Raw genomic sequence first — 16,529 nt, forward strand, 5'->3', positions numbered from 1 at the left:
CTTAATGAACATTATACAAGCAGAAAGGTCTCGTGATTTAGATTCTTCACAAGAGCGTGTGGCACAATGTGTAGCTACTGAAAATGACGAGCAACGAGAATTCCAATTAGAAGAATAAAGACGTCGAGACGGAAGACATCGTAGGGCTTTAGAACTTAATAATTATTTACCGACATATAAATGTGCCATTGCTGCAGCTGTGCAATATCACGCCTTAGGACCATTTGAAATCTTGTGTATCCATTGCGGTGCATTGCATTTCCCTGAGGAACGAGTTTTTAATCGCATAAATAGAAATTATTTTGGTGACTGTTGTTTTGCATTGACGAAATTTTAATAGAGCAACCAAAATTTTCAAATGGATTAGTACGTCTTGTTTTTAAACTGTCACCCATATTCGAGAGAGTTTCATAAAAAAAAAGAAACATAAACCCGTCTTTTGCTGTATCAGAATCAGAATCTCTTTATTAACATGAACATTGAGAACAGTTATGCGTCAGAATATACATATGATACATGGTAATATTACCAATAATACCGTGATTACCATGATTACCTCTAGCATCAATAAATGATAGAACAATAAATAGCCACATGGCATTTATAGTTTTATCGTTTGCGGGCATGTATATAAAGAATAGAATATTTTGAAGCTGGATCTTTTATTATTTACTTATTTTTTAATGACAATTTATAAATCACAAAAACACAACCTTTTTATTTTGTGTGACATTTCTATAACAAGGTGTCGCAAAATAAAAAGTTAAATTTAGGTTTTCGTGATTGTTGATGTGGTTGGTGTACAGCAGTCAGTAGTGTTTGTGTAGGGGGTGTTCGTGCCCCCTGCGAGGTCGATGTTCCTGTTGCGTATTGGTCTGCGGTTCCCTCACCTCCCTCCCGCTCTCCCAGCAGTCCTCCTCCACCGACCAGTGCAAGGTACATTGTACATTCAGATTATAGATCTAAGAAATAATTAGAGGTTTACCTTTTGATTAGCATTCTTTGTGTAGCTAGTACTTGTTCTGGCCGAAGTCTGTGTTTATAGCCACTTGAATGCCAATATAAAGTCTCGTTTTTGTTTGAAAAATCACCAATGTATACCCTGAGATCCAGTAGAAAATGTATAGAAGCATTGAATTTAAGAAATTGGCAGTACATAAACACTCTGAATTTCATTATAAGAAACCAAGCTCTGCAGGAATTAAGTTTATAAATAAAATTCCAAAAGACTTACTCAGTACAGAAAATAATTTATTGTTCAAAAAACACAAATATTGTTAACCAATAAAGTTTTATATTCATTTGAAGAAATTATGGCAATATAAAAATATTTTAAATAAAATGTGACTGATGCCATTCTTTATTTGTATAATTTTAAATGTAATTGTACAAATTGTATGAATAACGATGTTTTAAATTTGAAAAAGAAGTGGCCAAACAAAATTTTAATTTTTGGTAAATATAATTGAAATAATCGCAATTTCCTGCCTTAACTGCTAATCTTTATTATTATTTAGATTATAAAATTATCAAAGATTATTATTCCATTATTTCTGGCTTTAAAGTGTTTTACAGATTTGAAAATCAAGCTTCTTTCAGTAGGTAATCTAGTACTAAACTTGAACTATTCATTTGGAAACAATTAAATATATTAAAAGCCGTACAAAGTACCCACATTTCAAAATGTTATTGTTTCATCTTATATGTTTCGTTAATAAACGAAACATATAAGATGTTATGTATAAATAGTAAGCACACAACTGTAGAAGTTGCAACTTGTAACAATACAATACAATAGATGCTGTAAATTATTTTTAAAACCGTGTAATAAAGAAATGCAGAACAATAAAAAGATATTGTAATATTGTAGTTGTGTGATTAGTACTCCAGCCTGTGGAGAAAGTGCTGACAATTTGGAAGAATAAGCTCAGATGAAGTATGTAATTCACGTTTTAAAGATAATAACAATGAGTGTTTAGCCTCAAGGTCTAAAACGGTGGACTTTGAATCTGAGTTAGATGTATATTGCAGGTTCCAAAAATATCTATGAATGTAGTACTTTTTATCAGTTCCGTTGACCTTGTACTGTATTGACTCTCCTCCTTACTCTTTTTGATACAATCCTCAATAACATGAAAATTTTCATAATAAATCTCTAAATTAAGCTGAACATAATATTGCACAGTTTCATTAATACTCACCATCAATAATGTCTAAAGACAGCATTGTTGGAATAGCCACTGATCTCTGACCAAATGTCTCACTATCCTAAAATACTCACCATCGACAATGTCTAAAAGCTTAGCATTGTCAGAATAGGCACTAATCTCTATCCATAAATCTCACTATCCTAAAACAAACGTTTATCTTTCATTAATTAATGGCATTTAAATAAACACAACATTTTATTTTCCTCGTATTATCTGTAATCTAGCATTTGAAACCTTCTTTTCAGTGTTTCTTTGCTCTAAAATATGAAATCATCGCTGCAGAGTGCATAAATCGTTATTTCGTTATCTGTTATCTTCAGATAGGAGTGATGAGGGAGACTTCCTGCACGTGTATCCGGATCCCCCTCCCCCCTGTTCCCTCCTCAGCCTCCTTTCCTTTGGAGTCCCGGCTGCAGCAGAGAGATGTCAGTCACAACTTGTAGCTGATGCATCTCGATGCACACTTGCATCCTTGTGTTAATGTAGCTATATTTATTTTTGCACTGTTACTAATAGAAAATCACAAATAATGATTAGAATATCAAAATGTACAAATATTTATAACAGTGTTGAATAAATAAATTTTGTTATTTTTAATGTGTGTTTTTACAAACATCACCTACATTTTGTTCCTCAAAGTTTTGTACTTTATAATGAACATCTCCGAGCTCTTGATTTTCTAAAGACAGCTTTCCACTGATCTGTCAGTGTCAAGGTTTGGCGATTTCATATTTAAGTAAGCACTTTTTCTTTTAAATATTTGTTGAACAGCTTGTTTTTTTTAAGTTTTCTATTTTTGACTGGGTGTAGTGATATTAATACTTTCCATGTGTTACAGTGTATATAAAATATATTTAGGGCTGTAGTTTTCATTTGTATGAATTTCAGTAGCTGGTCAGTGTGGGAATGTCTGGCTGTATGAGCAGTACTTCCCAAACTGTCATCTTCATCAACTTCTTCAATTCTAGGTTGCAGAAAATTGTGTAGTATTATTAACTGTTCAGAATTCACTATGGCAGTGGGCCTATCACTCTCTACTTTGATATGGTACAGCACACTGCTAGTTTGGAGGAATTTAGCGAAGTCTTTCATGAATCAATCAAAGTTTATCTTCAGACCAGTAATGAAAATGTTGTTGATTTACAGTTTCACTTCATAGAAATATGCCTCATCATTACTGAAGAAAGCTGCTGCAGGAGAGTTCATGCACCAACACCATTTTAGAGTGAAAAAAATGTGAATCAAATTGCAGAATCTTCCTAAAACTGTGATCTTAAATTTCCAAACGATACTTCTAGCCAAACGTGTTGGCGACTCTAAAAATTGTGAATCAAAATGCAGAATCTTCCTAAATCTGTGATCTTAAATTTCCAAACGATACTTCTAGCCAAACGTGTTGGCGACTCTAAAAATTGTGAATCAAAATGCAGATTCTTCCTAAAACTTTGATCTTAAATTTCCAAGGATACTTCTAGCCAAACGTGTTGGTGACTCTCAAAATTGTGAATCAAAATGCAGAATCTTCCTAAATCTGTGATCTTAAATTTCCAAACGATACTTCTAGCCAAACGTGTTGGCGACTCTCAAAATTGTGAATCAAAATGCAGAATCTTCCTAAATCTGTGATCTTAAATTTCCAAACGTGTTGGGGACTCTCACTAGTTGCACGCTGTCTGGTGTCCTTGTACTGCAGACCTGAGTCGGCCATGTGTACCTCTTCTAAGAGTGTTACCAGACCCCTCCAACCGACCTACCCATGGCCTGATGGTATTTGATACCTGAACAGTGTTGTTGCTTGGAATACTAAGTTGCCTCCCAAAAGTTCTTTACATCGTGGTCATGTATTTATTGTTTTTGTAATAATATGTCACATTGCTAAGCGTTCCGTTTTTGAACTTAGTTATTAAATCGTACAACTGATTATTAAATATATATTTTAAAATTATTGTATTGCACCTTAAGAATACGGTTGTGGGGTGATTATTTCTTTATGTTCCAACCTGTCAACCTCTCTCATTTGGTATAAAAAAAAATTTCTAAATTTCTTTTAGTAAATAATTATTTAAACACATTTAAGATAAGATATTTTAGCTCTACAATATTGTTATTGTTGGGTGATTTTATTTTGTTAGCGTTATCAAACCCGAGATAATCTCCAATATTAGTAGGGCTCATCATTATGTTCAAGGGCTTTGTTTCAGGTTTCAAGTTCGATGTTATTAATTCCTCTTTTTACAACGGTTTGGATTTAAATATTGAATAGCCAAACCTAATGTGTAAAAATATTGTCAAGGAGTTAAAAAACACATCGTATAAGTGAAATTATTTTTGTTAACATGTCAAAAATAGTATAAAATTTAGTAATATCACTTTTACAGCATGGTTAGTGAATCAGTACTAATTTCATCCTTTCAAACTTTTGTAAACTGGACAAGATGATATACATGACATTTCTTCTATACTTTGCAAAATTGATGGATAAAAATATATGAAGAATGTTGGGTCTTGTTTAGTGTTTGTTTGCTTTATTTATTTGTCATTGTGTTACTTTTATCATATCCAACACCACAACTTTCATGGTATTATACAAATATTTATATCTGTTTTGTTGTAGAGAGCTCAATAAATATTATTCTTTCATAATTTCATTTAGTAATATTAATTTTTCTACAGCTCTGAACTGATGAAAATTTTAATTTGTTAATTTTTTTGGTTTTTAACAGTGATCATTTATAATTTTCCTAAAATGTCATACTATGATTTTTATCACCTTGTTTTTTGTCATTGTTGTGGTTAGTCAATTTTGAATCTCCACTCTCCGACAATTTGAATGTTGTAGTCGTCGTCATTGTTGCAGCTCCAATCTCCAACTCATTGAATGTTCTAGCCATCGTAGTCATTGTTGTACTGATTATTGTCATTATTGCAGCTCCACTCTCCAACACATTGAATGTTCTAGTTATCATGGTCATTGTTTTACTGATTGTTGTCATTGTTGTACTGATTATTGTCATTGTTGCAGCTCCACTCTCCAACACATTGAATGTTCTAGTCATCGTAGTCATTGTTGTACTGATTGTTGTCATTGTTGCAGCTCCACTCTCCAACACATTGAATGTTCTAGTCAATGTGATCATTGTTGTACTGATTGTTGTCATTGTTGCAGCTCCACTCTCCAACACATTGAATGTTCTAGTCATCGTGATCATTGTTGTACTGATTATTGTCATTGTTGCAGCTCCACTCTCTGACACTCGGAACGTTCTGGTCGTCATGGTCAATGTTCTTACTCTAGTCACTGCCATCATCGTTCTTGATCATCTTCATCATTGATCCTCATCTCAATCATCATATCATATCTGAATCATATGTTGAGTACTATGAAGACAAGAGTTTAGTTCAAATATAAGATGTTTTATTTCACTGTAAACTCACTACATACATAAGCTCAATTAATTGTTGTACCATGTGACATTTTATAATTTTATATTTCTAAGAATATTTGTTGTAAACTTGTAATGTTTTGCCTTTAATAATGTTTCTCTACATAGTACAAGTTATAAATTTAGATTATTTGTTGAAGATGGAGCTTATATTGGTGTTTCGTACTTTAATCGATATATTGAAAAATCAGAACAACCAATACTGTATAACTTTTTATTTTGTGATGTGTTATACACTAATGTTATACAGTATTGGTTTTTGTGATTTTTCAATACAGTGATTACAACTAGATTAATTTATACCGATATTTATTCTAAGTTTAATAAATAATTATAAAAGTCAATTTAATTGCTTGCCTTGACAAAATGCCTTATGAATGTATAAAATAAAGGAAAACTGCAACGCTTATGTACAGTATGAAACTTATTAAAATGCTGATGTGTGTTCCTTATTGTTTATATGGCTGTATAAATATATATTTCATTGTCTATTGTATATAAAATCAACATAAATCATACACTACATTGTGAGTATGTAAAAGTTCTAATCTAAATTATGTTCTGTGTTCTGTTTATTAATACACTTTTTTTGTACAGGAATATGTTTTAGATAAATGAGTATTGCAGTCATTTTATAATATCAGTTTACATACCGAATACAAGCAACAGTAATATGTATTAACGTAATTAAGTGAAAGAACTTTTAAATACTTATGTGACAACTGAATATGGTAACTATAAATATAATATGAAAAAACGTATGTATACATTTTTTTAAATACACAGCCATGTAATACATTATAGTACAATTTTTTTGATAACATTAAATATTTTACGCTTACGTACAGCTACAGTGAAAAGTGAGGTTAAGTTTTTACTATTTGTTATGGTTTATTAGCTAGTGGCAAACGTTCCGATTACTGCTAAAATCAGTCCAAAGTCCAAATACTTTGCGCCAGTAACTGTGTAAAGTATATTTAGCATAAAGTCCCAGTACAAATTCTTTGTTACATTAGTCCCAACACATCTCTGTCTCTGACTGATGTTTATATCATTGTTTTGTTTCCCTTGATTTGAAGAAAGAATCTCCAAAACTGAAAAAAATTTTCATCAGTCACCACTTTTTTACGTTTACACAAAATTACGTTTTGTAATATTTTAACCCTTTGAGTGCCAAGTATTTTTTGAGTGGGTATACTGAAAAGTGCCAGGTATTTTTCAGGCATTTTGCAAGGTTTTAGTAAAAAATTCAAAGTTTGTTTATTTAATAAGCTATCACCATGATTCTTTTTTTATTTTTCTCCGAAAACTTTGTTTAATTAACATAAAATAACAAAGTTACCATAACACTAAATTAGGAATACCAAAAATGGACTTACCTAAAAAAAAATTCAAAAATATTTTTTAATTTCATTTTTCAACCAAATTATTATGACCAAAAAAATTCATCTCCTTTTCTTAGTCCATATCACTGGAATGTGTATGCAATTGTCTGTAAATCTTGAAAAATGTATATTATTATCTTTAATAATGAGTAAGTTATACATCTTTTAAGAAACTATTGTCACATTGTTTCTGGTAGCTGTGGCAACAAAAAATGTTTATATGTGAGTTGATTTAATAAGCTATCAACATGATTCTTTTTTATTTTTCTCTGAAAACTCTGTTTAATTAACATAAAATAACAAAGTTACCATAACACTAAATTTAGGAATACCAAAAATGGACTTACCTAAAAAAAAATTCAAAAATATTTTTTAATTTCATTTTTCAACCAAATTATTATGACCAAAAAAAATTCATCTCTTTTTCTTAGTCCATATCACTGGAATGTGTATGCAATTGTCTGTAAATCTTGAAAAGTTTATATTATTATCTTCAATAATGAGTGAGTTATACAACTTTTAAGAAACTATTGTCACATTGTTTCTGGTAGCTATGGCAACCAAAAATGTTTATATGTGAGTTTCATAATTTAAAGTTTGATTGGAAGTGTACTATAACAATTTATTTTGAAAAGAACGATTCTTCACAAACATTTCAATATGATATTATTTAAAAATATTAAAGGTTACAATTTTTAGTTAATTTTTTCCGCACGTCCGGTAAAATCGGACGTCGGCACTTTTCGGCCAACTTTTGTCGTCCGGTAAAATCGGACGTTGGCACTCAAAGGGTTAAGCTGAATATGGAGTTTTTAAATTTGTGATAATCGTTTAATTTTAAGCAATATTTTATATTATTTTCTTGAGATATTTAAGCTAATGATATAATATTAAGTGCCTTCAAGGAGCTCAACTTGCTAACTCTACCCGGCTTTTAGATTTAAGAGCCTTCATTTTACAGTCGATTTAAGTGTATATTGACACTGGACAGTGATATACACAGATACTAGACAAAAGCCCAAAAGCATAGAACAGCAGCATTTGAACGCCTCCCTTCTTAAGCTGGGATCAAACTAATTAACAGTCTCCCCGAAACACTAAATTTAGAAACTAATCCAAAAAGATTTAACATAATTAAAACACTACCTGGTGTATTGTGCTTTTACTCAGTTGTTGAGTTCATGGAGCATTCTTGGGATTGATATTTGTAGCTGTGTCGCAATCCTGCGGGTTGATCCCATGAATTTTGTTTGTTTGTATGTGTATGAACGTGTGCTTGCGTGAAACTGTGAAACTGTATGGAAAGTCGAGAGAATGGATTTAGTTTGTAAGATAAACACCGTAAGAAATCGGTATTATTACTGACTATTGCAATATGTATTGCCAAAGCAATAAATATATTCTGTTCTACTCTAATAAAGTTAGAATTTAGTGATTTGTTATTCCTTAAACCTATATTAGAATCATTGGTTAAAAATCAATGATTGTTTTAAAATATGAGTGTCTAAATTATGGATTTGAATGGTCCATGATACCTGACTGGTGAATATGAATTATGCAGATTCACCATTATGAAATGTCATAAATATCTGAAACACACGTGGAGACCTGAATTCTTTGTTTGGTGTAAAGAAGTCTTCAAGGTACAATTATAATAATAGAAGAAACTAATTGTAATGGACAAGTCGTGTATGACTCAAGCACACACCGAGCCCCAGCATTGTGCACATATCAACTGACACATATCTCAATGCTGTCACAGAGGGATGAAATATTGTAACCAAGATCCTTGTCTGAAATATAAAAATTATAGATAGTTTGCACTTGAAGCTTAGTTAAAAGTAGTTATGCAATGGACAAGAGATTGTGATTTAGCTATGTTCCTAATGGTTTTCTTTTGCAAAGTTATAATATTGTTAATCTGTGTACTGTTCCCCTATAATACTAGACCAGCAGTATCTCGCTAGTGAATATTGGAGGGGATTTAGTCCTAGCAAATAGTAAGGGAGTGATTTTTAGGGTATTTAGGCATATATCAACCATCATTAAAATACTGCATGAAACAAAAAGTTGTTTTGAAAAATGACTTAAAAACAAAATTTTTCTTTTACATTATTAGCTTATTATTTATACTCTGTCATAACTACTGTCCTGTAGGAAGAGTAGCAAAGATCGCATTACCTACTTGCTCACAAGTTGCGTTCCCTGCTCATAGATAGCAGCAATGTAATCAGGGATCGGCCCAACAACCCTAACGATTAGGCTTCCTCACTGTCATTGAAGTCTCGTTGCAACTCGGGCAACAACCTCAAACATTGCAGTGGAAGCGCTCACTTCAAACATTTTCCTTTCGGAAATTTCTTGGTTTCACTTGTGCAGTTAGTTTATTACATAAATATTATTTATTCTAGTTCAGAAGTGTTTTAACCTTTGTTTGATTACTTGTCCATAAACAATGGATGTATAACAATTTAAGTCCTCCGACTATTAGGTTAAGTCTATTTTAAAATAATTTCATCTGAAACTGTTAGAAGAATTGAGTTAGACTCGTTAAATGTGAAAAGAGCAAATTAGAAATGAATAAATTGGGAATTAAGAGTTACTTTTGATTTTAATGAAGTCTGTCAAAATATTAATTAATTATGTATTTTTAGTTAGTAACATTTCATTCAGTGGTAATATCTGATCTCATGCAGTAGTGTTAGTGTTTAACATGTCACCATATAAATTATGTCAATTAAACTAGCCAACTGTAAAGAAATTATTGTATGATGTATTATAATAATAAATGTCTAAATAGTGGCCTTAAATTTGAAATAAATATCGCAATGATGTCAAAGTTGTGTGTTTTATTAAAATTTCCTTATAGTCCCTTGGATATAGTAAATGAATACACAGCTGTAACATTCTTAACATTCTACATTAGATAGTCTGTATTATGGTAGGTGTTATATAAGACTATATGTTAATTATAATTAACTGTTGCGAGACGTCTGTAGACTGACTGTGTGGAGATTCTTGTGACTGTTATCTGAGTCAGAACTCTCAGGTAATAAATGCAACAGAATGAGCTACTTTGCCTATATACTTAACAAAAGTTGTGGCACAAGTAGATAATAGTGTAAGATAATGTCATGAGACATCTGAAAGTCTGTAGAATTATTCTTTTTATTTTTTTCTACTCAGTTGGGTATTATCTTGATCTGGACGTTGTAGCAGGTGGTATAATTTCTCTTGATATCAAAATCTGATATTTCTCAAATGTTAATTTTAGGATAGGTTCTTGTCCTCTTTGCAGAAATAAAATTCAACGGTTACCTCTACAAACTAGAAAACCCGTGATATTAACAAATATTAAATGGAATTTTAAAATTAACAACCTTGTGCCACAGTTTGTATATTAAACGATCTTTCCTAATATTAAAACAACTACAAGCATTAATAGTTCCACACATTGTGATCTGGAAGTTAAATCTGATTAGAGAGCGTAGTGGACGATGTAGAGAGAGCATCTGAAATAAATAAAATAATTGGGTCATTGGTTCAAATGGAAATCAGCTAATGTTGTAATGTGGTGATTTGAAAATGGTTTTTAATGTTTACTAAGCACATTGATATTAATATAACAAATAGGTTTTACACTTGTGGGGAGGTTCTATATTAGAAAAGCATAACGAAGTCTTTAAAATTCAGAAAAAGAATTATAAAAGTAATTGACAGGTACTTTTAAAGTTTGCTTTAGCGGTGGAAGGATTTTGAGGTAACAGATTGTCAGACATTTGCTCTTGTTCATTTATACAAGAAATTAGTAACACTGCTTTCAGATCTGCAATCTGATCTCTTCCTAATGTACATAACTAAACTAAAACGTAACTACAATCTAGGTTAAAATATATTAATCATATTAAACCGTTGTGACACGTACAAGTCAGGAATCACAAGAAACATGTTTTGTTTCAACTCAAAGTGCACTATCTCTTAAGACATGTACTTATAATAAAAACACTGATTATTATTAAAAACTGAACAAAAGTTTGTTGTCAAGCAATTATTTAGCTTTTATGCTAGAACTTTCAAATTTGTTTGGATATGTTGTTTGTTTCTACACTATTATGCAAAATGGTATATTGCTGTTATTGTTAAATAAATAAATCAACAAAATCCTTCAGAATTGATTTGAATCAGTGAAAGCACATCTGGTGCAATGTTGTGTTTCTTATCCTGGTCAGGCCAAGGCTTGGATCTGTTCTCCAGATATTTGACTCTAAGTACTTCTGTGTTATCTTGTAATCACTTCAAAATCAAATTATAGCTAAAGACAGTGAAGGTGTACTTGCACAATCAGCTAATGAAGGCTAATTTGGAAGTTCAGTATTACTTGACCATGATTTTGCTCATTTCTCATTACAATGTCTTTAATACAAATTCTGTGCTTGGTGAAGAATTGTGGTCTATGTTGAATTTCAGCGCTCTGTTCATCATCCTTTAGATAGACAGTTACAGTGATACGAGTACACCATGCAAGAGTGAACTTCTCTGTGGCTTTCACCACCATGGGTCAAGTTGTACAAGTCATCATGCTTTGTTGAAACTCCTTGGTTCCAGCATTTAGGATTCTAAAATCTCTCAGGTTGGGATATTTTAAATTTAAATCAATTGACTTGCAACAAGATAAACAAGAGGTGAAGACAGTTTAAGATTTAAAGTGACATCTTGGTCATGACACGCTATAATCAAAACAAAGTTACCACAGAACTGACACTGTGATATTAAGAAAAATCATCTGAAGTGTATGTAATATTAAGAGAAATTGAAAACGAACACTTGTAACCTGATAATATATGCAAGGGGACTGCCTGAGTGTGGTGAAGTGTCAGTTTATAGTATATATTTATAATTACTCATTATGGAATTAAGGGGCTCAGTATTGTTGATACCACCAGTCTTCTGGGTTTAGCTAGCAATAAGTGTACATCAGTCAAGTATTTCTTCCATTGAACGTAACTAATGTGAGGAAATTGGGAGAATTTAAGAGCTAAGTATTGTTGATACCACTAACCCTCTGGGGTCAGCTAGCAATAAGTGTTACAGCAGAGTCAAGTATTTCTTCCATTGAATGTGAGGGAATCGGGAGAATCGAAGGGCTAAGTATTGTTGATACCACCAACCCTCTGGGGTCAGCTAGCAATAAGTTTTACAGCAGAGTAAAGTGTTTCTTCCATTGAACGTAACTAATGTGAGGAAATTGGGAGAATTGAAGAGCTAAGTATTGTTGGTACCACCAACCCTCTGGGGTCAGCTAGCAATAAGTTTTACAGCAGAGTAAAGTGTTTCTTCCATTGAACGTAACTCATCATCATCATCGTCAGACGTTTCCGTTCTCACGGGTCGTCGTACACAGCCTCCTCCACTTTAGTCTATCGTTCCAGGTCTCCTCTTCATCCACCTGTATTTTCTGTAGTCCCCTTCTCTCTATGTCTTTCCACACTTGGTCCTCCCATCTTCCTCTCGGTCTTCCTCTTGGTCTTCTTCCTCCTTCCTCCTTCTCCAGTGCTATTCTAGGCATTCTATTATCTCCCATCCTCTTCACATGCCCCATCCACTGTATTCTTCTTCCTTCCATTGTCTCTTGCAGTGAAACTACCTTCAATCTTTCTCTAGTTATTTCGTTCCTTATTCTATCTCTTCTTGTAGTCTTCTCTATCCCTCTTAAAAATCTCATTTCTGCAGCTTGCAATCTGCTTAAATCATTTCTAGTCCACGTCCACGTCTCTGCTCCATATAATAAAATTGGTTGGAAATAAGATTTATACATCAATACTTTTGATTCTTTCCCAATGTTCCAACTCCACACAATCTTCTTTACCATATTGAAAAACTTTCCACTCTTCCATATTCTGTTTCCTATCTCTTCTCTTATTGTGCCCCTATCTGTTATGATACTTCCTAAATAACAGAATTCCTTCACCTTTTCAAGTCTTTTTCCTTCAACTAACACGTCTTTGTTATTTCCATCCCTTCTCTCTACTTTCATTACTTTACATTTTTGTATGTTCATCTCTAAACCATATTTCTTCGCCACTTTTGCCCATTTGTTTAACTCTCGTTCTAACTCTTCTTCCCTATTTTCCCATATCATTATGTCATCCGCATATGCTATTGTCTTAAGTTCTTCTGCTCCTCTGTTTCCTTGTACTTCTAGAATAATTTCATCCATTATAATATTGAAAAGGAAAGGTGACAATATGCTTCCCTGCCTTACTCCTCTCTCTGTTTTAAAAGTATCTGTATATTTTTCTTCAATTCTTACCCTGTTTTTACATATGCCGTACAGGTTCTTTATTCTTTCTACTATTCCCTCACGCAATCCTCTCTTTCTCATACTCTCCCATATCCTTTCTCTCAGTACCTTATCAAATGCCTTCTGTAGGTCTATAAACGCTACCATTGTATCTTTTCCGTATTCCCACCTCTTTTCTAACACTTGTCTCATCACAAAAATAGCATCCACCGTTGACCTACCTTTCCTAAAACCACATTGCTCCTCTCTTCCTGTTTCTTCCAGTACTGGTCTAATTTTCTGCAACAGTATTTTTTCATAAAATTTTTTGTGTATGGCACAACAAAGTTATTCCCCTGTAATTCTCGCATTTTTGCTTATTGCCTTTCTTAAAAATCGGCACTATTATTCCCATTTTCCAGTCTTCTGGTATCTTCTTTTCCTTCCAAATCACTCTCATCACTCTGTACAACCATTGAATTCCCAATGGGCCCGCCGCCTTTATCATCTCAGCCGTCAGCTCGTCTATTCCCGCAGATTTCCCCTCTTTCATCTCTTTAACCGCTTTTTCCAATTCGCACATACTAAAATCCTCTTCATCTTCTGTCTCCTCTGTCATATCTCTTCTTTCCTCTTCATTTTCTGTTCCTTCCAGTAGTTCCTTAAAATACTCTTTCCACGTCTTCAATGTGGAAAGAGTATTTTGGAAAGAGTATTTCCTCACATTAGTTACGTTCAAAATACTTTGAACGTAACTAATGTGAGGAAATTGGGAGAATTGAAGGGCTAAGTATTGTTGATACCACCAACCCTCTGGGTTTAGCTAGCAATAAGTGTACAGCTGAGTCAAGTATTTCTTCCTTTGAATGTAACGAATGTGAGGCAATAAGGAGAATTAAAGTGTTCAGTATTATTGATTTTATTATCTCCCCTGATTCCTTCCTTGCTTATTATTAATCCTTTGTCCTGTCCTGTATTACATTGATGGCATTAGTCTGATTTTAATGTACGATGGAAAATTATGGGTATGCTCTTGTTTATATTATATTACAAATTTCTATCAATCTGGTTTTTGTAAGCCACATGTAATACCTACAATTTCCGTCTACTGTCAACATACATTTGCTATACGTTCCATCCCAACAGAAACGTAATGGGGATATTTAGTCCATGTGAATATACTTGTATCTATTGTTTTACAGAACACGGTTTCCACATAATATGTAGTGTGACCTTTGTGTGTTGTCAGGTGTCGAAGACCGAAGCGAGCCAGAACTCATCCTCGATCCCGTTCCCTTCAACGAGACATGTCCTTGTCTTCGAGCTACATTTGTCCTTGCTGTTTCCTCAACCGCATCTCCTTCTTGCGCCAGGCTCCTCGAATTCCTGGAAAGATCGCGAAGAGCGTCTCAAATAATCAAATCGGAGTAAATCCTAGAGAAGAAACAAAAGATATGAGTAGTAATCACATTTACTCGGATGTTTCAACAGCACTTACTGATTATTCACTGGGATCTTACAAAGTCAGCAGAAACTTCAGTGACAACGGAGAAGAATTCATGTTCCCAGAACGTTTGATCAGCCCAAATATACAGAAATCTGACAGCACCTTTATAGTCGACGCGGTTTTAGAGAACACTAGCTTGTTTGATCTTCCAGGAACACAGCATGCTTCGAGGACCGATGAGTCTACTTATCAAACCGAAACGTTAGCAAGTGAGATCGATCTGATGTTGCAAGAGCAAAGAAAATTCGTCAAAAAATTTGATCTGCCCATATCTGATGATGGAAGGTTCAAGCTGAACGCAAATGTAATGTGCAGCCAAGGCGACTTTTTAACACAAGAATTGACAACTGGCAAAGAGAAAAACAGACAAAAGGATTCATCAATAAAAAAACTAAAAATTTGTAAAACAGCCAAGGAGAAAGCATCTTATCTTGCAAGTGGTGATCAGGATGGTGTAATACAGACCAATGATGCCATCGGTCCAGAAGTTGTTCTCAATCTCAGTCGCAAAGATGAAAATAAACTCAAAACAAAAAGTAATAAACCCAGTTTTCATTTTAACGAGGAACCAGTGAAACTACCAAAAACATTTGAACTGACATTTTCAACTGACATAGATGCCGACATAAATAAAGATACTTTTACTGACAAAAATATCAGTGTAAAAATGTTGTTCTTCCCGCAGAACAGACTGAACTGTAGTAGCTCTTCATTTGACACACACGGCGACAAGTCAGCGACAGACTCCTTAGTGTATGTGACGGCTGCCAACAGTCTAGCGGACTTGGTCAGGGGTTCTGAGATGTCCCAGGCTGTGTACACTTTGGCTGATTCTAACTCCACCATCAGTCTTTGTAAAACTACAAGTGAATCTACAAATCTCTTGGAATTTAATTGACTCCACGTCTACATTACTTTTAGATATAATTTACTTCATTGTGTTTCTGAAATATAAAATGTTTACTGTACAGAAATATTTGTTATTAGTATTGGTAGCTGGCAACACTGAACAGGTAACAACGTAATATTGATCCTTGAGATAATTTTTAGGGAGCTGTTCCACAAAAAAGTTAAATATTTTCAATAGTGATTTTTACTATTTTTGGATAGTTTGATACTGGCTCATATGATTATGTTGCATACTTTTAAAATATTTTTCTTGATAGTTTTATGCCAATACGGGTAAGTTGTTTTTTGATTAATGGCCTTTTTTCATTATTTTACTGTTTAAACCTTTAATACACTTTTTTACCAAAACTATTACTAGTCCAGTCAAAAGGGCTTGAAGTGAAAAGTTTGATGTAATTGTTTCATTTGGCTTGGTTTATGTTTTCGGATGGGCGAACACAAATCTGATGTTTTCCTATAAAAATTATGTCGACAAAAGTGAAAATTTTAAAACAATACACAAGAAAGTGATTTTTTTTAGTTGTCAGCTTATTACTTTTAAAGTATTTTTGCTGAAAAAGAACTCTTTAAGTGTAACAAAGAGCATACACAATGTATGTAATTACATTTTTTGTAAGACCTATATATAACGCGCAAAGAAGCATCGAATATAAGAAAGAATCTGATGACTAAGTGTAAAAGGAAAACTTGCATTTTGTTCCGCAACAATTCTTCTCGTAAGTATTCAATTAGGCTTGTATTCTCCATATACAGTACTACGTATGCAATTGGGTTTTGGGCGTTTTGCTCTGGTGT

General features: G+C 33.1%; 1 protein-coding gene across 1 annotated transcript in view; it reads left to right on the plus strand.

The window, feature by feature from the left end:
* LOC124358540 (centrosomal protein of 135 kDa-like) overlaps positions 1-15,793 on the plus strand; it is a 144,725-nt gene extending 128,932 nt beyond the window's left edge. Inside the window, exon 29 of the mRNA XM_046810839.1 lies at positions 14,568-15,793. Coding sequence (XP_046666795.1) covers positions 14,568-15,723 — 1,156 coding nt within the window. The 3' untranslated portion in view covers positions 15,724-15,793. The remainder of the gene's footprint in view (positions 1-14,567) is intronic.
* Positions 15,794-16,529: the final 736 nt, after the last annotated feature.

Source organism: Homalodisca vitripennis, chromosome 3 (assembly GCF_021130785.1).
Source record: "Homalodisca vitripennis isolate AUS2020 chromosome 3, UT_GWSS_2.1, whole genome shotgun sequence".
Lineage (NCBI taxonomy): Eukaryota > Metazoa > Arthropoda > Insecta > Hemiptera > Cicadellidae > Homalodisca > Homalodisca vitripennis.